General features: G+C 44.0%; 1 protein-coding gene across 1 annotated transcript; it reads left to right on the top strand.

The window, feature by feature from the left end:
• The first annotated feature begins 20,748 nt into the window (after positions 1 to 20,748).
• On the top strand, positions 20,749 to 24,165 carry LOC123152038 (polycomb group protein FIE1-like). The gene is made up of 13 exons (XM_044571648.1): positions 20,749 to 20,973; positions 21,058 to 21,123; positions 21,212 to 21,334; positions 21,800 to 21,880; positions 21,958 to 22,050; positions 22,478 to 22,553; positions 22,639 to 22,718; positions 22,816 to 22,887; positions 23,105 to 23,164; positions 23,319 to 23,415; positions 23,661 to 23,724; positions 23,837 to 23,896; positions 24,090 to 24,165. The coding sequence occupies exons 1-13, from the start codon at positions 20,785 to 20,787 to the stop codon at positions 24,163 to 24,165; spliced, it is 1,137 nt and encodes a 378-aa protein (XP_044427583.1). The 5' UTR covers positions 20,749 to 20,784.
• Positions 24,166 to 25,468: the final 1,303 nt, after the last annotated feature.

Here is a 25,468-nt window from a genome sequence, read left to right as displayed (position 1 = left end):
GATTTATAGCCTTTGAATCCGGCACTGACTGCCGTGTCTTCATTGCTATCGCTGTTAATGCGGCGTTTTTGCTTATTCCGACGTGTCCTGCCACTTTTGTCCTTGGTATACGAATTACCAGGGTTCTTTGATAAGTTGTTACTGTGAGCTAGACAGCTGTCTTCTCCCGCGCGAAAGCGGGTCATGAGTGTCGTGAGGGCTGCCATGGATTTCGGCTTTTCCTATCCCAGGTGTCAGACAAGCCACTCGTCGCGGATGTTATGCTTGAAGGCTGCTAGGGCCTCTGCGTCCGGACAGTCGACTATCTGGTTTTTCTTTGTTAGGAACTGTGTCCAGAATTGTCTGGTCGATTCCTCTGGATGCTGAATTATGTGGCTTAAGTCGTCGGCATCCGGTGGTCGCACGTAAGTGCCTTGGAAGTTGTCGAGGAATGCAGCTTCCAGGTCCTCCCAAGAACCGATTGAGTCTGGTGGCAAGCTATTAAGCCAATGCCGGGCCGGTCCTTTAAGTTTGAGCGGGAGGTATTTGATGGCGTGTAGATCATCGCCGCGTGCCATGTGGATGTCAAGGAGATAATCCTCGATCCATACCGCCGGATCTGTTGTGCCATCGTATGATTCGATGTTTACGGGTTTGAAACCCTCTGGATTTTATGATCCATACTTCATTCGTGAAGCATAGCGGGTGTGCGACGCCTCTATATTGGGCTATATCACGACGCAACTCGGAAGAGCTATGTCTGTTGTGTTCGGCCCGGCCGGATTTGTTGTATCCGGAGTGAAGATCATTGTCACATGACGTAGGGCGCCTGCGCGATCCATAGATCGATCTTGTTTGTCTTGCCTTATCCTCCAGTATGCCTTGCAGGTCGGGCGCATTTTCCCATGCCTTAGTTGAGCAGCGTCGGGGCATGGCTTGGGTGGAGGGCCGAGAGGCCTCTCTGTTGCGGCCGCGAGGTGGCCGGTCTGCCATGTCATGCGCTGGTGATGTAGGTGCTTCCTCCTCTGATCGGGGTAGCGGCCTGCGCTTCGGGTAACTCTTGGAGGGGCGTTCGAGTTCATACTCTTCGGCCGTAAGGACTTCAGTCCATCTGTCAGCTAGCAAATCTTGGGCAGCTCTAAGTTGTTGCTGCTTTTTCTTGAGGCTGCTTGCCGTGGATAAAAGCCTGCGTTTAAAACGCTCTTGTTCGGCAGGGTCTGATGGTATGACGAATTCATCGTCATCGAGGCTTGCCTCGTCTTCGGAGGGAGGCGTATAGTTATCATCCTCGACCTCTCGGTCTGTCGCTCTCTCATGAGGGCTGGCTTCTCCATCTTCCTGTGTCGAATCTTGCTGAGGTGGGTGTTCTTCGGCGCTATCCGGGGTAGTATTATCTCTCGTGCCGGAATCACCGTTTTTGCTTTGGCGGGATTTAGAGCGGCGCCGCTGACGTCGGCGCTTTGGCTGTTTCTTGGGGGCGTCATCCCCCACTGTTCCATCGCCATCTCCATATTTTGGAGTATCCACCATATATATGTCATATGACGAGGTGGCCTTCCAGCGCCCTACAGGTGTTGGTTCCTGTTCGTCTCCTACATCGTCGTCCATGCCGTCGATGTCTTCGGAGCTGAAGTCAAGCATGTCGGTTAGATCATCGACAGTGGCTACAAAGTGGGTGGTGGGTGGGATTTGAATTTCCTCATCGTCTGTATCCCACCCTCGCTGACCATACTCCGGCCAGGGCTCTTCTGATAAAGAGAGAGACTTAAGAGAATTCAGGATGTCGCCAAAAGGCGAATGCTGAAAGATGTCTGCAGCGGTGAACTCCACTATCGGCGCCCAATCGGATTCGATTGGCAGGGGCGTGGGGGGTTCGGAGTCCGGGGAGGAGTCCGGATCCTCGGAGTCACGGGTCGTGCAGAGTGCGGGGCTAGCGTTCGGCTTGATCACTTTCGGGATCGCAGCCCCCGAGGTGACGTCCAACCACTCATTCTCGATTGGCGCAATAGGCTGCGAGTTAGGGGTCGGAACCGATGCGTGTGCGGCCTCCAGGACACTGTCCGGGGGCAGAGCTAGATCATGCCCCTCGAGATAGTGTGGCGCGCTTGGCCGTGGCTCGAGCCCGTCACAGATCAAGTCTCCGCGGATGTCAGCCATGTAGTTTAAGATTCCAAACCTGGCTTGATGGCCAGGGGCGTAGCTTTCGATCTGCTCCAGGTGGCCGAGCGAATTGGCCCGCAGAGCGAAGCCGCTGAAGACGAAGATCTATCCGGGGAGCAAAGTCTCACCCTGGACCGCATCATTGTTGATGATCAAAGGAGCCATCAGGCCTAAAGGCGACGACACAGAGGAACTCTCAATGAAAGCACCAATGTCGGTGTCAAAACCGGCGGATCTCGGGTAGGGGGTCCCGAATTGTGCGTCTAGGCTGGATGGTAACAGGAGGCAGGGAACACGATGTTTTACCCAGGTTCGGGCCCTCTTGATGGAGGTAAAACCCTACGTCCTACTTGATTAATATTGATGATATAGGTAGTACAAGAGTAGATCTACCACGAGATCAAGGAGGCTAAACCCTAGAAGCTAGCATATGGTATGATTGTTGTATATGGAGTCGATTGCCTACGGACTACAACCCTCCGGTTTATATAGACACCAGATAGGGTTAGGGTTACATAGAGTCGGTTACAATGGTAGGAGATCTTGAATATCCGCATCGCCAAGCTTGCCTTCCATGCCAAGGAAAGTCCCATCCGGACACGGGACGAAGTCTTCAATCTTGTATCTTCATAGTCCAGGAGTCCGGCTGAAGGTATAGTCCGGCTACCCGAACACCCCCTAATCCAGGACTCCCTCAGTCGGCGCTTCAGCATCAAGCTCCAAGAGACCTTCGATGTTGAAACGGTACGCAACGACGACAAGTGTTTTTTGTTATTTTTTGCACGACTTCTCTGCTTCTTCAACGTGTAATTTTCGTCTTTTACAATTCGACTAGCTTATCCCATGCCATGCAAGACGCTATGTCTTGGAGAAGATGTGTTTTGAAGATCATGAAACAATGGAGACAAAGATAATTCAACTATGGACCCATCATGGTTATGATTTTGCTGTAATCTATACAATTCTGTGAACTCATCCAATTTTGGTTGCCTAAATTGGAAGCCCTTTGCAAGGCATATGATTTTCATGAGGGTATGCTTCTCACCTTCGATCTTGGTGATCCTGACATCAACGAAAATGATATGACCACTTGGGTCCTTGTTGACACGCTTCCAGTTCTACCGCTATGTGAGTTTCTTAAACATATTTACTAAGTAATCTATATTGTTTATTTCAAAATATTTGACAGTTTATTTCCATTGACAACTTATTTTCATTCTTCAAAAAATGTACGAAATATGCTAGACAGAACCTACTACTACAATGATGAAGCACAATTAACTTATAAGGAGCAAGATGGTCTTATCGCATTTTTTTACTGATATTGAGAATTACAATAGCTATTATCGAACTCCTCCACATTATGGTCAATACGTGCCACTAGTGCACATGTTGAACTACGGTAACATCAATGGAGATATCATGGTAAGATTTTCTACTATTATGACATCCGTGCATCTTTTGCATAAATTCTTCTAAAACTAAACTATATTGCTAACTACAAAGTTATTACTATGTTTTTGAACACAAAATCCCGATGGATTGTGTGCCTCATCTGATGTTGACGAGAGGCCGCGTTAATGTTATGAGCTTACGGCCACCACAGCTAGGTCAGCCACAGTATCCACATCACTCCTGTCCATACCGGATTTCTAAAAGCGAGGAAGCCCTGATAATTGATAATTTCAAAAAATGTTTGAACCATCATAGAGAGCTACTTGGAAGAAACATTGTGCGTAGGCCAAGACATGGAGACAAGATGATCTTCGTTCTTTATTATGGAGAGTCAATTTTCCTTAATGCGGCGTTAATGCCTATCTTGTTTTATGATATTTTACCTAAGAGAGGGTAGAGTAGGTCCTATGAGAGGAGTAGGTCGTAGCTAGAATGTGGTATTATGTGCTACAATGTGTTAGAGTTGATGAGGAGGAGGAGGAGTTGTGATTATGACTAGTGACCAACTTGTTATATGATGTCTCATTGACGAACATTGTTTGATGGTGATGACAAGTGGTAATGAATATGCTATTTAAATATACTAGTTCATGATGAGTTGTTATTGTATAAAAGATATATCTGTTTAAACATGTACAGCGCCAAAATGCTAAAAAAACCATAAAAGTTAGCAGTAGCGCAGGCCTAAAAACGCGCTACTAGTAGTTGAACTTACCAGTAGCGCTGGCCTAAAAACGCGCTAATACTAGTTGAACTTACCAGTAGTGCTGGCCTAAAAACACGCTACTGCTACAAAATAGCAGTAGCATCGTAGCAGTAGCGCTGGTGCCAGCGCTACTGGTAGCACAAAAACTGGCGCTACTGGTAAGCATTTTCCTAGTAGTGCTTGTTGAGAGAATCTCCGGTTTTGCAAGAGGCATATACCAAAACTTGTCCCAATTCAGCCAAAAATTATACGTATGAAAACAGGGTTTAGATTATCCCAAACATCTCGCTACCTAGACCAATAATGTACTACGATTTGAATTCAACATAAAATGGATACAAATATTTGAATTGGAGAGCGTATGGTACATGTAGTTCATAGTGAAATATGATTACTGCTATATGTATGTTTTTTCTTATCAAGATAATATTTAAATTATTGTATAACTTGACAACAATCGTATTCAAATAAGGAAAATTGATTCAAATTTAGTCCATATGGTAGACGATAATATATGTGTTCACATGGTGGAGTAAAATGTTCATATATGATGGAAGATCAAAATGTACGACTACATCAATTATAAACCGCAAGGTCACCTAACGATATATTCGAATTCAACATAACGTGGATTCAAAAATTAAAATTCGAGATCATGGCATCTGTAATCATATAAAAAGGGACATTACTCTTTATTTGGTGGGAATTGATTTGTTTTTTGTTGTTGTTGAGGGAAGTGCGAATCGATTTGGTAGTGTGCAGGGTAATCTTGTTCTCCCGATTTTTTTTACATTTTTCTTGTAGTTTTTTCAATGGCATCTATAGCAATATAGTAAAAGGGGACATGACTCTCTTGTGTCTTGTATGAATTGTTTTTTTACACGTTAAGTTTGTTCTGCCGAACAAGGAATCCGCAGCTTGTTATCCTGAAATTTTCAAGCTCGAGTATCTTTTGTCTCACCTGCTTTGAAACTCCCGCTTCTTCAACCCGTGCCGTGCCTTGTTATCCCGAAATTTGGACGCGCGCGAGAACTCCCTCCTCATCCGAAATCGCTCCCGCAGCCCAGACACGCGAAATCCCCCTTCTACCCCTCAGCCGGAAATGAAGCTCCATGTCGCGGTGTCAAAACCGGTGGGGGTACGCTGGTAACTTACCCTACATTTCGGACAAGCGCGTCCCTAAGCTTGGCTCCCCCTCCCTCTTCGCCCCCCCCATTCGTACACCTAGGCCACCAAAACCCGCGAAACCCCACGCTCCTCCATCGGCCTCCCGACCGCCGCCCAGTCGGAGACTCTTCCCCGACTACGTCGTCCACCACAACAGCTCGTCCTCCCTCATCCACCGCACCGGATGAGGATCCGTTGTCGATCTCGTCGTCCTGCCGGATCAGCCGCCCTGTCCTCCACCTCCAAGGAGCTTCCCCGATGTTCGCCTCGTCTATCGCGCCACCTCAATCCCCACAGCGCCGTCTTGACCTGCCCCACCGAAACCGCAGCACCCTCACCAATTCCTCCGATGAAGACGAGGCCAACTCGGCGCCACCAAGGAGGTTCTGCACTCACCGCTGCATTTTATATTTTATTCGATCTCACGGGGCTGCCGGTGCTCGATACCGAGCACACATGGCGTGTCTCCTCGATGGCGTCGTCGCCGGCCACATCATCCATGGCGTCTCTTCCCCATGTCGGTGCTTCCCCGGCGGCGACTTCCACAACGGCACTAGCTGCTCCTACTTCGGCTCTCCCTCGCGTTGCGGCTCTGTTCTTGCTGTCAGTCGCGCTGCTGCACTGCTCCTGCTTTCGTTCGTGCTACTGCTCTGCTCTTGCTCTCGCTTGCGTTGCTGCTACTACTTCACGACCTCTGGCAGCTACAGGAGTTGCTGCTTTAGCACTCGCTCGCGGTGCTACTGCACGACTTGCTCTCTGCTAGTGCATTCCCTGCTCGAGCGTCTGCTGACTTAGATCACTGCTTCTCTGCTACTAGTGCTCGAACGCCCTAAACATCTAATGCAATGCTCTGTTACTAGTTCAATCAGTTTCGACTGTGAAGTTCATTTTCTTCAGTTAAGTTCAGAGTGAACAGTACTTACACGATCTGTCGGAGCGGCTGTGGCGCGGCTGATGCGTTTTACATCTATCACTTTTTGGTGATGTATATTACATCAGATGATATTAGGGTCCCACTTCAGATTAACGTTGTCGGTCTTGTCATGCTTTAGCCTCGTCGCCGTACACCTTAGCGGAGCTGCTCCAATGACGGAACTGTCCATCACAGCGGAGCAGTACCCTCGGCGCCGTTTCCAGAGGCCTCAGATCTTCTTCCCCGCCTCCAACAGTCACACCAGCATCATCACCATCCTCCATGTCCAACCCAATGATGCTGAGGTCCACAAGGCTATGCCAAAGAGGTTGTACACTCATCGCATCACTTTGTTTCTCCATTCCTCTGTTCTTCCAATTCATGTGAGCCAAACACCCAGGTTGACTGAAATCCTATGTTTCCAAATACTCTGTTTTGCACGTGCATTCCTATCCTATTCATGTGTTTTTCCTGTCCCTGCGTTTATAGAATCCTCCAATTCTAAGGAGCCCTTATAGATTTACTTCATTTTCAGATAGCCGTCAAAGAAAACTCTGTGTGTTATGTCCTGCTCCTGCCGTGCCGTCATCTACCCCACCTGAGGTGCACCATCGACAGAAGCATTCACTGCAGCAGAGATCCCCCCTGCAGACTTCCTTTCACCGCCTCAGATCATCTTCCCCGTTGCCGGCAGCCACGCCAACTGCATTACCATCGTCGACTGAGGAGATGAAACTGAGGACTACACAGTTCCGGAAGAGAGGTCGCATTCTTTCGTGTTTGCTTACGTTATACATCGGTTATTATTACCTACTACTTTATCGTTCAATCTTGAGTTTTGAATTGCCCATGGGTCTCATATCGAGCCAACAACGAATAGTATCTGTCTACTATCTCCGGCAACTCTGGCGAACGGCGGCGGCGGTCCGGCGGGGCGGCGGTGCTCTGGCGGCGGCGGCGGGGCGACGGCGGGGGCCGGCTAGGGTTAGGGTTTTTCGGGTGGGGCGGCTTGGGCTTTGGCCGGGGCCTCGGGGCGCTATAAAAAGGCCTGGCGAGGAGGAGTCCTGGCCGGTTACGGCCCAAGGTCGGTTCGGGCTTTTTTTCTTTTTTTTAGAAAAATAATTACGCTCGAAAAAAAAACAAAAGAAATACTAAACTGACTACAAAAATCCCGAAATAAATTTTCCCCAGCTTCTAAAATCAAGCCACATAGGATGAACATTTATTTGGGGCCTAAATGCAATTTTGAAAACGCGCATTTTTCCTAAATTCAAATAAAATAACAAATAAAAACAAAATAAAATCTTATTTGATTTTTTATTAAATCCTCAATATTTCTTTATTTTGGGAAAGTCATTTTATTCCCTCTCTCATATTTTTGTAATAGAAATAATTGAAGAGAAAATAAATAAAATCAAATGATCCTATTTTCCAAATTTGAGACAACTCAAATATGAAAATAACAAAATCCCCAACTCTCTCCGAGGGTCCTTGAGTTGCGTGAAATTTCTAGGATCAACCAAAATGCAATATAATATGATATGCAAAGATGATCTAGTGTATAACATTCCAAATTGAAAATTTGGGATGTTACAAACCTACCCCCCTTAAGACGAATCTCGCCCTCGAGGTTCGGGTTGGCTAGAAAATAGGTGAGGGTGGTCCTTCAGCAAATCTTCCTCTCGTTCCCAGGTGGCTTCATCCTCCGTGTGGTGGCTCCACTGAACCTTGCAAAACTTGATAACCTTGCTGCGGGTGACTCGACTGACATACTCTAGAATCTTAACTGGTTTCTCCTCATAGGTCAAATCACTGTCCAACTGAATTGCTTCCAGTGGTACTGTATCTCTCAGTGGTATATCAGCCATCTCTGCGTGGTACTTCTTCAACTGGGATACGTGGAACACGTCGTCAACTCCTGACAATCCTTCGGGCAATTCCAACTTATAGGCTACTTCTCCCATACGCTCCAAAACTTTGTATGGGCCTACAAAACGTGGTGCTAACTTTCCCTTAACTCCAAAGCGCTTAACTCCTCGAAGTGGTGATACTCGAAGATAAACTCGGTCTCCGGCTTCGTAAACTATCTCCTTACGTTTAGAATCTGCATAACTCTTCTGCTTGGATTGAGCTACCTTGAGCCTATCACGAATCAATTTCACTTTCTGTTCAGACTCCCTTATCAGATCCGGTCCAAACAACTGGCGGTCTCCAACTTCATCCCAAGAAAACGGGGTCCTGCACCTTCTTTCGTACAAGGCTTCAAAAGGGGCCATCTTCAAACTGGATTGATAGTTGTTGTTGTAAGAGAACTCTGCATATGGAAAATTCTCGTCCCAGCTAGATCTGTAATCTAGCGCACAAACTCTTAGCATATCCTCCAAAATCTGATTGACTCTCTCAGTCTGTCCATCTGTCTACAGGTGGAAAGTTGTGCTAAACTCCAGTCTGGTTCCCAAGGTTTCATGCAACTAATTCCAGAACTTTGAGGTAAATTGGGTTCCACTATCTGATACTATGCTCCTTGGAACTCCATGCAGACAAACGATTCTAGTCATGTATATCTTTGCCAACTTTGCACTGGTATAGGTAGTCTTCACTGGAATGAAATGAGCTACCTTTGTCAAACAATCGACTACAACCCATATCGAGTCATAGCCTGAACGTGTTCTGGGCAATCCTGTAATAAAATCCATGCCTAACTTATCCCACTTCCATTCGGGTATCAACAATGGCTGTAGCAATCTTGCTGGCTTCTGATGCTCTGCCTTTACTCTCTGACATACATCACAAACTGCTACATACTCCACAATATCCTTCTTCATTCCGGTCCACCAGAAAGTATCCTTCAAATCCAAATACATCTTGGTATTTCCTGGGTGAATCGAATAAGGTGAATCATGGGCCTCTTGTAAAATTAACTTCCTGATCTCCGAATCATTAGGCACATAAACACGGTCTTCAAACCATAAGGTATCGTGCTCATCTTCACGAAATCCCTTAGCTTTTCCTTTTCTCATTTTCTCTTTTATAGGGGCAATCTCCTTGTCAGACTTCTGGGCTTCTCTGATCTTATCCATCAAAGTAGACTGAATCTCCAATGCTGCTACATAGCCTCTCGGGACTATCTCCAAACATAGGTCACGAAGATTTTCAGCTAACTCCCTTGGTAAATGTCCCATCATTAGGGTGTTGACATGGCTCTTACGGCTTAACGCGTCAGCTACTACATTAGCCTTTCCGGGGTGATAATGCAATTTCATATCATAATCCTTGATGAGCTCCAACCATCTCCTTTGTCTGAGGTTCAACTCCTTCTGTGTGAAAATATACTTCAAACTCTTGTGATCCGTGTACACCTCGCAATGGTTTCCAATCAGAAAATGTCTCCAAGTCTTCAATGCATGCACTACGGCTGCTAACTCCAAATCATGCGTAGCATAATTCAACTCATGGGGCTTAAGTTGTCGTGAGGCATATGAAACAACTCTTCCTTCCTACATAAGAACTGCTCCAAGTCCTCGACGTCAAGCGTCACAATACACCTCATAATCCTTGGTCTGATCCAATAAAATCAACACTGGTGAGGTAAACAAACGTTTCTTCAACTCCTGGAAACTAGCCTCACATTCCTCAGTCCATTTGAACTTAGTATCCTTCTTCAACAACTCCGTCATAGGCTTCGCAATCTTTGAGAAATTCTCAATAAACCTCCGGTAGTATCCTGCGAGTCCAAGAAAACTCCGGATCTCTCCAACTGTTGTTGGCGCTTCCCACTTGGTCACGGTATCAACTTTAGTGGGATCTACTGCTATACCTTCTCCGGATATAACATGTCCGAGAAATCCAATTTCCTTCAACCAAAACTCAGATTTGCTAAACTTGGCATATAATTGATGTTCTCTGAGCTTTCCAAGAACCAAATGCAAATGCTTCATCAATGAACACTAGGACGAACTTATCCAAAAACTCCATAAACACTTTGTTCATCATGTTCATAAAATATGCAGGTGCGTTAGTCAGACCAAATGACATAACGGTATACTCGTACAGCCCATACCTTGTGGTAAAAGCCGTCTTAGGTATATCCTGTTCTCGAATCTTCAACTGGTGGTATCCTGATCGCAGATCGATCTTGGAAAACACCTTAGCTCCTTGCAATCGATCAAACAGATCATTGATCATTGGTAGTGGGTACTTGTTCTTGATGGTTACTTCATTCAAACCTCGATAATCAACAACCATCCTTAACGATCCATCCTTCTTTTCCACTAGAAGTACTGGCGATCCCCAAGGCAATGAACTTGGGCGAATATATCCCTTATCCAGTAACTCCTTAATCTGCTTCTTGATTTCCACCAAATCCTTTGCGGGCATCCTATATGGTCTCTTTGATATTGGCCCTGTGCCTGGCAAAAGCTCAATCAAAAACTCAATATCTCTATTTGGTGGCATGCCTGGCAATTCTTCTGGAAATACTTCGGGGAAATCCTTCACTACTGGTACTTCCTCCTACACAACTCATGTTAAACAATTTACTTGAGTCCTCTTCAGCACATGCCGGGATACATACTTGATCCTTCTCCCTTCTGGGGTGGTAAGCAAGATTGACTTACTGGCGCAATCGATGTTTCCTCCATACATCGACAACCAATCCATACCCAGAATTGCATCCAAACCTTGTGATTCCAATATTATCAAATCTAAGGGAAACACATGCCTACCTATATTTAGTGGCACTTGAAAACATCCTTGACTAGCCATATACTCCGCTCCTGGTGAGCTTACTAACATAGGTGTTCTAAGAACTTTGGTGGGCAGGTTATACTTATCCACAAATCCCCGTGATATGTATGAATGCGATGCACCAGTATCAAAAAGAACAAGTGCAGTAAATTACTTAACCAAAAACTTACCGATTACTGCATCCGGCTGCTCTTCAACCTCCTCCATGTTAACGTGGTTCACCTGTCCCCCTGTTGAAAGGGTTCGGCTTCTTCCCAGAGCTTCCATTGACATTTCCATTCTGTGATTCAGGACATTCATTGGCATAATGTCATGTCTTCTGGCACTTAAAACAAGTGACTTGGCTCAGGTCCCTCTTGGCTGGGGTCGATGGGTTGGTGCGGTTCTGGCCGTTACTTCCTCCATTCCTATTACCATTCTTGGTGCCATTGTGATTGTGCGAGCTACCTCCTCCATGGGTATGCTGAAAATGTCCTCCCGGTCTAGGGGTAAAACGTGGCTTCTGCTGAGCTCCTGAATTGTGCTTCCCTTGTCCATACTTCCTCTTGCGATTCTCAATCTGCTGTTGCTTCCCTTCAATCATGAGAGCACGATCTACCAACTCCTGGTAGTTGTTGAAGGTTGCCACCATCAACTGCATGCTCAACTCATCATTCAGTCCTTCCAGAAACTTCTGCTTAGCTGCATCCGTAGCAAACGTCATCTGGGGCCTAATGTGCTAATTTAGTAAAGTCCTCCACATACTGGCCAACAGTCCATCCTCCTTGGCGCAAGTTGTGAAACTCTCACTTCTTCATGGCCATAGCTCCTGCTGAAACATGGGCAGTTCGAAAAGCCTGCTGAAACTGGTCCCACGTGACAGTGTCGACAGGGAAAGTGGCTGTGAAATTCTCCCACCATGATGCTGCGTGTCCTTCAAGATGATGTGCGGCAAACTTCACCTTTTCCGCATCTGTGCATCCTGTCGTGGTCAACTCTCTAGCTATCTTGTGGAGCCAATCATCTGCTACTATCGGCTCGGTGCTACTGGAAAACACCGGCGGATTCAGCCTAAGAAAACGGGCTAAGTGATCAATAGGTGGTGGTGGTGGTGGGTTGTTGTTGTTGTTCCCCTGATTCTGATTCTGGACTAGCAACTGCATTAATGTGTTTTGCTGCTGGATCAACTGGGTGAGCTCCGGTGGGAAGGTAAATCCGGGGTCACGTCTCGGAGGCATCTGAGGGTTTCAGAAAAGATGAGATTTAAGAATAGAGGGGGTCTAAAGAGAAAACACTACCCATATGCACATGAGGCAAAAGCAAACGATTCACTTCATTCAATCAATCAAACAAGGGCATACAATCGATCTAACTATCGCAAAAGTGCTCGGACTACTATTTTTACATGGTGGACTACTACTACTGATGAGGTGGTCTACTAAAAATATTCTTCGGTTGCAGACTCCATGATATCTGCTCCAGCTTCATCAACATAGTCATCATCGCTATCATCTGGATCCGAGTCGGTGTCGTCGATGATGATGTAGTCTTCCGGGCAAATCTCCTTGGGTTCTTCGTCTTCTTCTATCGGTGTAGGGCCTCCCATAAATATTCCAATCTTCTTGATCAGATCGTCATTCTTCTCCACTAATACTTCAATTTCCTCTTCATAATCTTCACGAGTAGCCTTGAGTTCTTCCTCCAGTTCCTTGATTCTTGTCCTCGCCTTCTTCAGATCTATCATGTCGGCGCACATCTGGTTCTCCTGACGTCGAATGTGTTGGTTTAACTCCTGGATAAAAGCTGCAACTGATCTATCCTTCCTGGTGCTGATCATCTCCCAGTGCTCATCTCGGCGCCCACAAATCTGGTAGATAGTATCCTTAAGATCATTGCGGTAGACTTCTCCAATATGTCCCATGGCGATGTGAGCTGCCATGCTCTTTCCTAGACTCCAAGTTGGTGCATCAAAAGAAAACTCTATGGGCTCGGTGACTATCATGAACGTTCTTCCTGGAACTTGAACTTGAATCATCCAGCGCTCTTCTTCAGGTAAAGTGGTGTTGTAGGTTCCGGTGAAGCTTGGTACTCCTATGTTCAGGTATCTAGTGACTTCCTTCAAGTGATGTCCAAAGGGTGTATCTTCATCCGGTTGCGTGAACTTGTTCCTTGTATCCGCCATCCTAAAAGAGTAGAAAAGATGAGGAGTCAGAAAGAGAAGAGAGTGAGTAGTGATCTAGGTCTTTTAGCTTAGTGGTCGTGTCCTACAGTCAGCGTGTGCTCTGATATCATCTTGTAGCAACCAGACCTCAAACGGTCAAATCTCTGTGCTCAGGTGTCATCCCTGGATCAGTAATGCCGACACCACAAAGTACTTGAAGGATTTATAACAGAATAGCAATCACACACTTATTACATCGAGGGTCTCAAAAGAGAACTTAGTACAATAAATATGGCTTAAGGCCATCTAATAACGATAACAGCGAAAGGCTTGGAAGATAAGTGAGTCCATCAACTCCAACAGCATCACTGAGTATAGAACCACGACCTAAAAACTCCTTAATCATCGTCTGAAAAGTCTGCAACATTAACGTTGCAGCCCGAAAACGGGTCAGCACCTGGAATATGCTGGCAAAGTAACACATAGAGAGTAATGGAATGAAACAGGCTATTCTATATGCATATTTGGCTGGTGGAAAGCTCTATGGTTACAGTTTTGTGTAAAGCCAATTTTTCCCTACTGCAAAGGAATAAATTTTATTTAACTATCTTGGTAGTTGTTAAACATTTAGAATGGTTGACAGCATTCTCAATCCCAATTAAGCATCATCATTAAACAAAACCCAACAAAGTTTATTTTTAGAGTAACATGTTGAGATTCACATGATAATCCAGGTACTAGATACTCAAGATGTCCATAATCGGGGACACGGCTAATCATGATTAGTTTATACACTCTGCAGAGGTTTGCGCACTTTTCTCCACAAGACTCGATCGCCTCTTTTTGGTTTCTCGCACTGCATGGTGTTTGAGAAGACGGATGACCGAGACATAGTCTTTCAGAAGCACTAGCATCTTACGGTTGGGTAGACCGTTACACCTACTTTCCCCTACATCTGCTAGTCTACCACTGTAAGAGTTCGCACAACTTAATCAACTATGCTAGATCCCATAATAGCTTGTGGCTGCACACGGAAGTTTCTAGCATGAATAATCTCATGATCCCTTTGAGCCTGGGTGGCGGTCCATAAAAAACAGGCAATCCTGGAATACCCAGGTGCCTCAATCCACCCAGATGTGTGTTTAAGTTGCCACCTTAAATAAACCATTAATTAACAATCTCACATCTGTCATGAAATACTCTCAAACCCAATCCACGTCCACTAGCATAGCATGGCATAATAAGCAAACGTAGAAGTAACTCCCAAAGGTTTGATAATAAATAGGTAATAGGTACTACCTCAACTACTTCCCAAACCCACAATTTAATTAGATCCTAATCATGCAATGTGTGAGGATTGATCTAATGCAATAAAACTGGGTAGTGGGAAAACATGATCAAAGTGTTACTTGCCTTGCTGATGATCCGGGAAACCTAGCGATTCGAAGTAGCAAGCGGCGCACTCCGGGTACTCTATCGCAAACAAACAAGCATACAATAAGTACTCAACTAATGCATGGGTAAAACTCAAATAAGAGATGTAACCAGAAATTTCAACTTAAGAACTCCGGTTGGCAAAAAGAATCAAATCGAACGAAGCAACGGAAGACAAACGGCAAAAGAAACAGGCTTTGTTTACTATTCTGGATCTAGGGAAATTTTTACAGTGGCAAAAACTTGTTTGAGTTGGTTAAATGGAAAGAGGGTTTCGAGACGAAACTACAGGCGCTTGAATCGCCTGATTCGAATAAACGAACGAAAAATTAGACTAAAATGAAAATCGGATCAGAAATCGCATAAAAACGACGAACGTTCGTTAAAACGAACGAAAGGACGAACGCTCGCCAATTAAATAAACCAGAAAAACCGATCTATTTAAAAAAACCGGAACTAAAAAATGAACAAAACCGTCAGAAAACCAAACGGTTTTTCGAGAAAAACCAGAGGCAAAAAAACTACCTCCGGCAACTCCGGCGAACGACGGTGCTCCGGCGGCGGCGGTGCTCCGGCGGCGGCGGCGCGGGCGGGTGGCGACGCGGCGTCGGGGCGGCGGCGGCGGGGGCCGGCTAGGGTTAGGGTTTTTCGGGTGGGGCGGCTTGGGCTTCGGCCGGGGCCTCGGGGCGCTATAAAAAGGCCCGGCCAGGAGGAGTCCTGGCAGGTTACGGCCCAAGGTCGGTTCAGACTTTAAAAAAAAAATTACGCTCGAAAAAAACAAAAGAAATACTAAACGGACTTCAAAAATTCCGAAATAAATTTTCCCTGGCTTCTAAAATCAAGCCGCACAGGATAAACATTTATTTGGGGCCTAAATGCAATTTTGAAAAATGCGCATTTTTCCTAAATTCAAATAAAATAGCAAATAAAACCAAAATAAAATCTTATTTGATTTTTTATTAAATCCTCAATATTTCTTTATTTTGGAAAAGTCATTTAATTCCCTCTCTCATATTTTTGTAATAGAAATAATTGAAGAGAAAATAAATAAAATCAAATGATCCTATTTTCCAAATTTGAGACAACTCAAATATGAAAATAACGAAATCCCCAACTCTCTCCGAGGGTCCTTGAGTTGCGTGAAATTTCTAGGATCAACCAAAATGCAATAGAATATGATATGCAAAGATGATCTAGTGTATAACATTTCAAATTGAAAATTTGGGATGTTACAGGAAGAGAAGATTCACATGCAAATACACTATCTTGGACATATTTTTTGATTGTGAGCCCCCATCAAATATTGTATGCCAAAAAATTTGACGTTGGACAAGGAAGACAATGTAGTGATTTATGTTTGTTCATATTCACATAGAAGTTCTATTGTCATAGATCCTTTAACATGTGGTGCTTGCCTCCCATCTTTGCTAGACAAAAAATTCCGCACTAAGTAGAGATACGACTTGTGCATCCAAAACCCTCAACCCAAATCTTATTTTGAGAGCCCACCATACCTACCTATGGATTGAATAAGATCCTTCAAGTAAGTTGTCATCGGTGCAATAAGGCAATAAAAATTGCTTCTAAATTTGTTAGATCATTTAGTGTAAGAGAAAATTGAACGTTGTACAAACTTGTGATGGCAAAATAATAAAGGCGACAGACTGTATAATAATTGTTGCTATCATAAGGGGCAATATAACATGGCGTTCTTTTGCACTAAGAGATTGAGCATACAACCAAAAAAGCGCATGGAAACCTCTGCTCCCTCTATGAAGGGCCTATCTTTTACTTTTATGTATTTACTTTTATGCAAGAGTCAAAGTATTTATCTCTATTCATTTTTATTTTCTCTTTTGGCAAGCACCATATGGTAAGGAAAGATCTAGGCACATATATCCAGTTGGATATGGGTGGGCATGAGTTATTATTGTTGACATCACCCTTGAGGTGAATATGTTGGGAGGCGAAACTATAAGCCCCTATCTTTTTATGTGTCCGGTTTAAACTTTTTGCTCATGTGTATGCGGTGAGTGTTAGCAATCATAGAAGACTATATGATGGTTGAGTATGTGGACTTGCCAAAAGGCTCCGATACGTGACCCTTCCTGAAAAGATGATGAATTGTAGTTGCAAAATTGACTGAGAACATAGTTTGTTGATTTTCAATAGAGTTTATGCTTTATACTTGGATGTTGTGATGAATTGTTACTTATTCATAAGAAGTCTGTGATAAAAGTTCTATGCTAAAGTTTGTTGATGTTATAATAATATATTTGATGTTTCTATGTCCGTATTTTGTTTTTATCGACACCTCTCTCTGTAAGCATGTGGACATGTTATTCGATTTCGGTTTTCTCTTGAGGACAAGCGAGGTCTAAGCTTGGGAGAGTTGATACGTCCATTTTGCGTCATGTTTTCCTACTGTTATTTATGATGTTTTCATGCATGGAATAATTCTAATGCCTTTTCTCTCATAATATGCAAGGTTCACACAAAGAGAGAGAATACCGACAGATGTTTTCATAAGAATCTATGTCAGTCCACCTATTCTGCACATCTCCAAATGAGCTGAAACTTCATGGAGTTTTATGGAATATATAAGAATTATTGGAGCAAATAACTACCAGAGGAGGCCCACCAAGTGGGCACAACCCACTTGGGCATGCCAGGGAGCCCAGGCGCGCCCTGGTGGGTTGTGCCCTCCTCGGCCCACCTCTGGTGCCCCTCTTCTGGTATATAAGTCATTTTGACCTAGAAAAAATGAGGAGAGGACTTTCGGGACGAAGCGCCGCCGTCTCGAGGCGGAACTTGGGCAAGAGCACTTTTGCCCTCCGGCGAAGCGATTCCGCTGAGGGAACTTCCCTCCCGGTGGGGAAAATCATCGTTATCATCATCACCAACAACTATCCCATCTTGGGGAGGGCAATCTCCATCAACATCTTCAATAGCACCATCTCCTCTCAAACCCTAGTTCATCTCTTGTATTCAATCTTTGCACCGGAACCTTAGATTGGTGCTTGTGGGTGAATAGTAGTGTTGATTACATCTTGTAGTTGATTACTATATGGTTTATTTGGTTGAAGATTATAAGTTCAGATCCATTATGCTATTTAATACCCCTCTGATCTTGATCATGAATATCATTTGTGAGTAGTTACTTTTGTTCTTGAGGTCACGGGAGAAATCTTGTTGCAAGTAATCATGTGAACTTGATATGTGTTCGATATTTTGATGGTATGTATGTTATGATTCCCTTAGTGGTGTCATGTGAAAGTCGACTACATGGCACTTCACTATATTTGGGCCTAAGGGAATGCATTGTGGAGTAGTTATTAGATGATGGGTCGCGAGAGTGACAGAATCTTAAACCCTAGTTTATGCGCTACTTCGCAAGGGACTGATTTGGATCCAAAAGTTTAATGCTATGGTTAGATTTTATCTTAATACTTTTCTCTTAGTTGCGGATGCTTGCGAGGGGGTTAATCATAAGTAGGAGGTTTGTTCAAGTAAGAACAACACCTAAGCACCGGTCCACCCACATATCAAATTATCAAAGTAGCGAACATAAATCAAACCAACATGATGAAAGTGACTAGATGAAATTCCCGTGTCCCCTCAAGAACGCTTTGCTTATTATAAGAAACCGTTTTGGCTTGTCCTTCGCCACAAAAAGATTGGGCTACCTTGCTGCACTTTATTTACCTTTAGTGTTACTTTCTTGTTACAGAATTTCTTGCTATCGAACTATCTGTTACCAACATTTTTAGTGCTTGCAGAGAATACCTTGCTGAAAACCGCTTGTCATTTCCTTCTTCTCCCCGTTGGGTTCGACACTCTTACTTATCGAAAGACTGATTGACCCCCTATACTTATGGGTCGTCAGGGGCCCGAATGAGGTAGATTATGTGAGACTTTTTATTCGTGTTCTAGATGCACCGAAACCTAGGGTAATGTTCCCATGACTACGAATCTGTGTACTTGTTCTAGTAGTGTTGTTAGGACCCGATGAAAAAACCCTCAATAACTAGCACCGACCGTGGGATTCTAACAATATCAGATCAGATCTATGTCTTCATTTTCATATTCATCATCAGATAATGATTCACTAAGAACAATGGCACATTGCAAGGTCACCAAGGAGAAAAGCCATGGGTCACACTAGGCAAAGACGTGGTCGATGCGCTTTTTGTTTGGCAGAAATCCAGACTCGGGGAAGGAGTACCGCGATTCATGTATCCTATGCTAACTGGAACGATAACTTTTGCAGGAGTAGAAAGCCTCCAAGATCCATGAAGGGAGGATGTTACAATCAATGAAGGTTTCTAGGGTAAATTAGAATATCCGGCTTGGAAGTTTATCAACAGTTTGGAAAAGGGAGGTCTAAAGCAGGATTTGTGCTACCACAAAGCCATACACAAATCAATTATGTTGATTAATAGTACATTGCATACTATATACATGAACTACAAATACAAAAAGTACTGAATAACTTCAATGTAGGGACTACATGCACACCAGAGTTTAACGAGTATTTTTGGAGATCTAGCTACTCGAATAATCCTTATGAAATTAGTGTAGTGCAATCAATGGGAGTTTAATCTAGTTTTTATTTATCGAAATGACCTTTATAGATGATGAAAAATCTATGGGTTCATTCCACGAACATTCTGTAAGGTGTCGGGCCCAAGTAACGGGTAGGCCCGTGAAAACAACAGGCCCATGAACACATATTTTGATCAACTAGTTTTGAAACCCTAAATTTCAGTTATATAAACCCGAACATACACCAGAACATACAATTCATTCCAGCCCCCGCCGCCGCCGCCATCGACATCCTTCACTGCTGGTATCCATTATCTTCGTCGTGTTCCTCTTCTCCAGTTGTCTTGTTGTTATCGCACCTTAACACTTACCCGGGTTCATCGAACAATGACATCTCATTGCCTTATTCAATTCTGACCATCTTTTCTTTGTGGTTACAGCCGCACATGTGGATCTGAGACTCCCCTGAACAAAAAATCGGCGCTTTCTTCCATATCTGGCAAAGCATGTCAAACATACTATACATGTTTAGTGTCGTTGTCTAGACAACTATCTAGAAAACCCCACACAACTACACCTTTAGGCATCTTATCAAGGCCCCTTAGTCCAACTACTTGCTACGGCATGAGCACCCCGAACGATGAGACGCCGTTGATGGGGTCCACTGGCAAGTAAGTGGTACACGAAAAAGATTGTTACTCCAAACTTTTTTTTCTTACTAAATCAAAGTAAATTTTATTTTCAGATCTATGTTATATAGTTCCTTTGGTTCTCAATCTAGTTATGGTATGTGGTTTATTGTCATTGATAACACAAATAGTTTTAGTTTATTAGGTTATTTTCAAAAAAAACATTTTTTTTCTTTAGTATGAGTGATTTTCCTCACAGTGGGAAATTTGTTTACTCAACTTTTTAAGTGAAGTTGAAGCAAAATCCAGGTATATCAACTTGTTGAACAATTGTTCAGTTCTGTGAAAAAGAAAGATTTGGATGTAAATCTTTTTTTTTAATGCGAATGGATGTAAATCCGGTTGCAGAATGCAGTAGCCCCATCTGAGTTACAGTACAAATCCAGTTGTAACCTGTGTACGTATATAATTAAATGTTTGCTATTGATATACTCGTGTCCCTATTTGCAATTTGAAAACCCAATTACTGTACTGCGTTTAAAGGTTTGCCAAAAATGGAAGATGTAAATCCAAGTGTAAACTGCAGGTGCCCGATTAATTGCTTTTATTGATACAGCAAAGTTTTGTAGTATCCACTTGATTCTTTCCTAATTTGATTTTCGCAAGAAGAAAATGTAAATCTGATTTCTGTGCGGTGCTTAAACCCCAAATCTCTCAACTCTGAAGCGCGACGACAACGCCTGAGGTCGACACGCGCCGGAGGTCACAGCGCCGCCCCATCCCACCCGCCCAAGCCACCGCCGCCGCTGCCACGAAAGCGCCGGCCGAGAGGAAGGGTGGGGGGAAGGGGAAGGGGAAGGCGGCGGTGGAGGAGGAGGAGGCGCCAGAGCCCCAGCCTCTCCCGGCGCCCATGGCGAGCCTGCGCCCGGTGCAGGGTTTAGGGTGCGATGCGGCGGTGGGGTCGCTGGTGCCCAGCGGGAGCCGGGAGTTCAAGCTCTGCAGCAAGCACACTGAGGGTAAGCATCCGCTCTACGCCATCAGCTTCAACTTCATCGACGCCCGCTACTACGACATCTTCGCCACCGCCGGCGGCAATCGTGTAAGCCTTTTGTGGTTGCCCGCTTGCTCGATCTTTGCTCTGTCTTTAGATTTGGGAATGTTCTTAATCGTGTTGATCTTGCAGGTGACGACGTACCGTGGCCTCCCCGATGGTAACTTGGCTGTTCTGCAAGCATACATTGATGCGGACGTAAGCTCCATTACAATCTCTAGAATCTTCAGTTTATTATATTAGTTGTACTTTCTCTGAGGCTGATGAGGTCTGCATCTTATCTCAGGATGCTCAGTCATTCTACACTGTGAGCTGGGTTTCTGACCTTCGCAGCACACCACTGCTAGTGGCAGCAGGAACCAATATGGTCATTCGGGTCATCAACTGTGCCACCGGGAAGTTGTTTAAGGTATAATAGTGCCAGAGTTTTCTACTTCGTTATTGTGGCCAAGATGGATGAAGTTTCACTTGCATCAATCTACTATTCAGCTGCTTATTTGATGCCCTTTCTGAAAACAGTTACTTATTTGATAATTGTTGGTTTCCCTGTATTGTCATTCGAGATGATGATTTGGAATTTTAGGAAAAGTTGTGTTTCTGCTATGCAGTAGCTTATTTTTCTCCGAAAGAGATTGTAGATGTCAAATACTTTAGTATGTCTAGCATGGTGAAAACATGTACTCCCTCCATCCCAAAATAAGTGTCTCAACTTTACAAAGTTGAGACACTTATTTTAGGACGGATGGATACAACCTAGCAGATCTATTCTTCTGAGGTAGTAATGAAATTGGGCATATATATGATGATTCAATATCCTAAACTAATGATTACGAACGTGGAGTACGTTTCTTATTTCGTCTTACAAATCATGCAGAGTTTTATTGGCCATGGTGGTTCAATAAATGAGATCAGAACTCAACCATTGAATCCTTCGCTCTTCATTTCTGCAAGCAAGGTTGGCAGATAACCTGGTGTGATGCTGGATATACCTATGCCTTTTACCTTTCTGACGCAGTTTATATGGCCTTATAGGACGAGTCTGTTAGGCTATGGAATGTCCATACAGGGATCTGCATCTTGATTTTTGCTGGAGGAGGAGGTCACCGTCATGATGTATTGAGTGTTGTAAGTTACACCTACCTCCTATAGTGACATTGTTTTATATTACCACTCACTTCACTGCCCGAAGATATGTTTGGATTGTGTCCAAAAGCTACCCTACCAATATTTTGTTCATAATCAAAAACTTGGTCTTTGTTAGGATCATGGCCAATTTTCTGGCATGCCAATGCTCGTTTGGCCACCCTAGTTCAGTTTTCTTACCAATGTTGGACAAATTATGGGCTAGCAAAATCTTCACCAAAATTATAGCTAGCCAAATATTTGTCAAGGCTAGCTTGGACTAAATCCGAACACACTCTAAATATAGTTAAAACATGTCTTCCAGCTACTGGCATTATTGAGTGGATCAAATTTTAGTTAGTATCACTGAAAAATAAAACATGTTATCTCGGCACTAACTGTCCTTTCATTCATACTTCCGTTATATCAGGACTTCCACCCTTCTGATGTGCACCGAATTGCCAGTTGTGGCATGGATAATACAGTTAAAATATGGTCAATGAAAGGTTAGAGAACCATTTCATCGATCTTGCTTCCTATTTACATTTTATTACTGCTGATCACTGACATGTTTTGTTAATGTTGTCATAGAATTTTCGCCATACGTGAAGAAATCCTTTACATGGACTGACCTTCCATCAAAATTTCCAACAAAAGTTGTCCAATTTCCGGTATGTTAAGTATCTCTCATCTTTGAACCTGTTATTATGCAAACTTTTAGTATTGTTCTTAACCCTCTCAGCATCGTGCTGATCTATCCCCTTCCAGCTTATGACTTGCGTGGTGCATTCTAACTATGTTGACTGTACTAGGTGGCTTGGTGACTTCATCCTGTCGAAGGTAAATTGCTCATTTTTGTAGGAGAGACGAATTAGTGTGAACACAGTGCTAGAATGCTTACTGGTGCAAAATTTCAGACTATACCTGAAACCTGTAATATCATACTTTACAGTCTCTTTTTATATCAAAGATTAGTGCTGCCACCTGTTTCTCAATGCTGGTTTAATTATTTCCTGAAGGATGAAAACATCTGATCTGATTTGCCTTGAACTTGCAGAGTGTTGAAAATGAAATTGTTCTGTGGGAGCCAAAAACAAAAGAGCAGGGTCATGGCGAGGTGATGCAGTTTTACTTTTAAAGAACTATAGGGCTTAACAAATTATACTTTTGTACTAATCCAAACTAGTTCTGGTTGTGCTCCTTTGTTTATAAAAATGATGCCGGCCATACTATGTGCCTTCATCTGAAGTGATTCTTCATTCCATATGCAGGATAGCATTGATGTTCTTCAGAAGTACCCTGTGCCCGATTGTGACATTTGGTGTATCAAATTCTCATGTGATTTTCACTTCAATCAATTAGCAATAGGTAACACTTTATATTGAAATTATTATCTGCGGACATATTTCTGTATTGTATTGTACTTATGTGATTGTCAACAAGTTTCTGAGGATGGCCGTACTTGTAGACGTGAAAAAATGATATTTGTAGAAAACATGCTCGTGGCTAATCATTTGCTCGTAAACGAACTCATCTACATCCACCCGATCGGGGTTAGATGAAATTCAAAATGTATAACTCTTGTGGTTAATCGTTTGCTCGTAATTAAACAGGCAACCGTGAAGGCAAAATCTATGTGTGGGATGTGCAGACGTGCCCTCCTGAGCTAATTACCATGTAAGTTTAACCAAGCAAGTTCAGCTATTCCCAGTTTCTCCTCCTCTGCATGTTGTGGTGGTGCTAGCTATTAACTTGTATGTTCCTGCATGTACACACTGATAATTTCCAGGCTGAGTAGTCCGCAATGCAAAATGACAATAAGGCAGACTGCAGTGTCGTTTGATGGAAGGTACATCACCATGTTCCGTTCGCCACCTCTGATCCAGTAGTACCTCTAGCATTTATTTATCCTGTACTTTTATGGATATAGCCTCTCATGTGTGCTATGTGCATCCATCATAGTTTTTCTTCTTTGAAGTCTGGTTTTGGTGTTGACGCATAAGAATTGTGTGTCACTCTTCTTCTTTTCTTCCATTCTTCAGCACGATCGTTGCCTGCAGCAAGGATGGCAGCATATACCGCTGGGACGAAGTGGAACATGAAGCTGCGAAAAACTGAAGCAACCGAAAACCACCGTGCTGTGCGGCCCCATGGCAATGCCAGCCAGTTTGAGCTTGAATTGGGGGGTTGTTGTGTGCTTACTTAGTCAATGGTACCCATCAGCCTTACTTAGTCGAAAAGCTAGGGTTTATGAGCTTATAATGTTGTAAGTTAGGATGTTGTTAATTCGATGATTTGCCGGATGTTTCAGTTTATTATGTTTGCTCTATCATGTACCGAATGTGGGAGCTAAACTTAAGTCCTCGTTGCTACTTGTTTGTTGTGCATTCCAATTGAGCTGCCTGAGCCTGCTGTTGCTCGCGTAACACACCCAAACGAAACACTTTGTTGGGTGAAGAAGAACTTCATCATAATCCTGATGCTGGAATGGCCTGAATTTCTCCGGTCGGCTTGTTGTGTCGTCTTCGTGGTCTGTTTGGAACGCGTGAATTTTACAGTAACTCTGCTTGGGATGTAAGTGGCGCCACAAGGCCCGTTTAGTAGCTCGATAATTCATTTTCCCGGTAAAAACCTTTCTTGAACTGTTAGACCAATAAGTGGGCTTATAAATGGCACATTCCCTAAGCTCCGTGGAAATTTGTCAAGAATTGTCCATTTCTGCGTCAGTCGCGGGAGATTCATTCATGGGTCTCTACCGGTTCTTCGTTCTGTTCCTCAACCCTTTCTTTTGTACCCTGATAAGTGTTGTTCGGAAGTTGACCCGTCTCTCTCTCCCCCCTCCCTCCCGCGATGCTCCCGCGAGCGTCCGGGGGGAAACCCTAGCCGCGACGGTGCTTGTGGGCGGAGCCCATGGCTCGGATGCTCGCCAGCTATCATGGCCATGAGGGCGGCGTGGTGGCTGGTGATCGACGGTAGGTGGTGGTGGTATGGCTGTGCACATACCTATTTCGGGCTTGGATCATGCGAGCTGGGGTGAAAACCCGGTAACGACGCCCGTGGGCGTCGCCTCCTTCCTAAAGGCATCATCACGGCTACTCGATCCTCTCCGGGACACTCTAGGTGAAATCCCAAATCAATTCGATCAGGCTGTGACGGCACTCTTGTGTCGTGTCCTTCCTGAAGGCGCCACTTTGTAGGCCTCGGCTCATCGATGTCCGGCTATGCTTCATTTACCTCAAGTGGTGCTTTGTTGCTTATATTTCGTTTTCTTGGTGGTATCTGGATGTAGCTGAGCTTCAACATCTATGTTTCTACCCTAGAGTGTGGTGGTATAGTGTTTGTATCCGGATGGTTGTTGTGGTCAGTGCTTTATATATAAAGCGCGGTACGAGCCTTTTTCGTGTGATAAGTGTTGTTCCTC

This window comes from Triticum aestivum, chromosome 7A (genome assembly GCF_018294505.1).
Source record: "Triticum aestivum cultivar Chinese Spring chromosome 7A, IWGSC CS RefSeq v2.1, whole genome shotgun sequence".
NCBI lineage: Eukaryota > Viridiplantae > Streptophyta > Magnoliopsida > Poales > Poaceae > Triticum > Triticum aestivum.
This window is presented reverse-complemented; position numbering and strand designations above follow the sequence as displayed.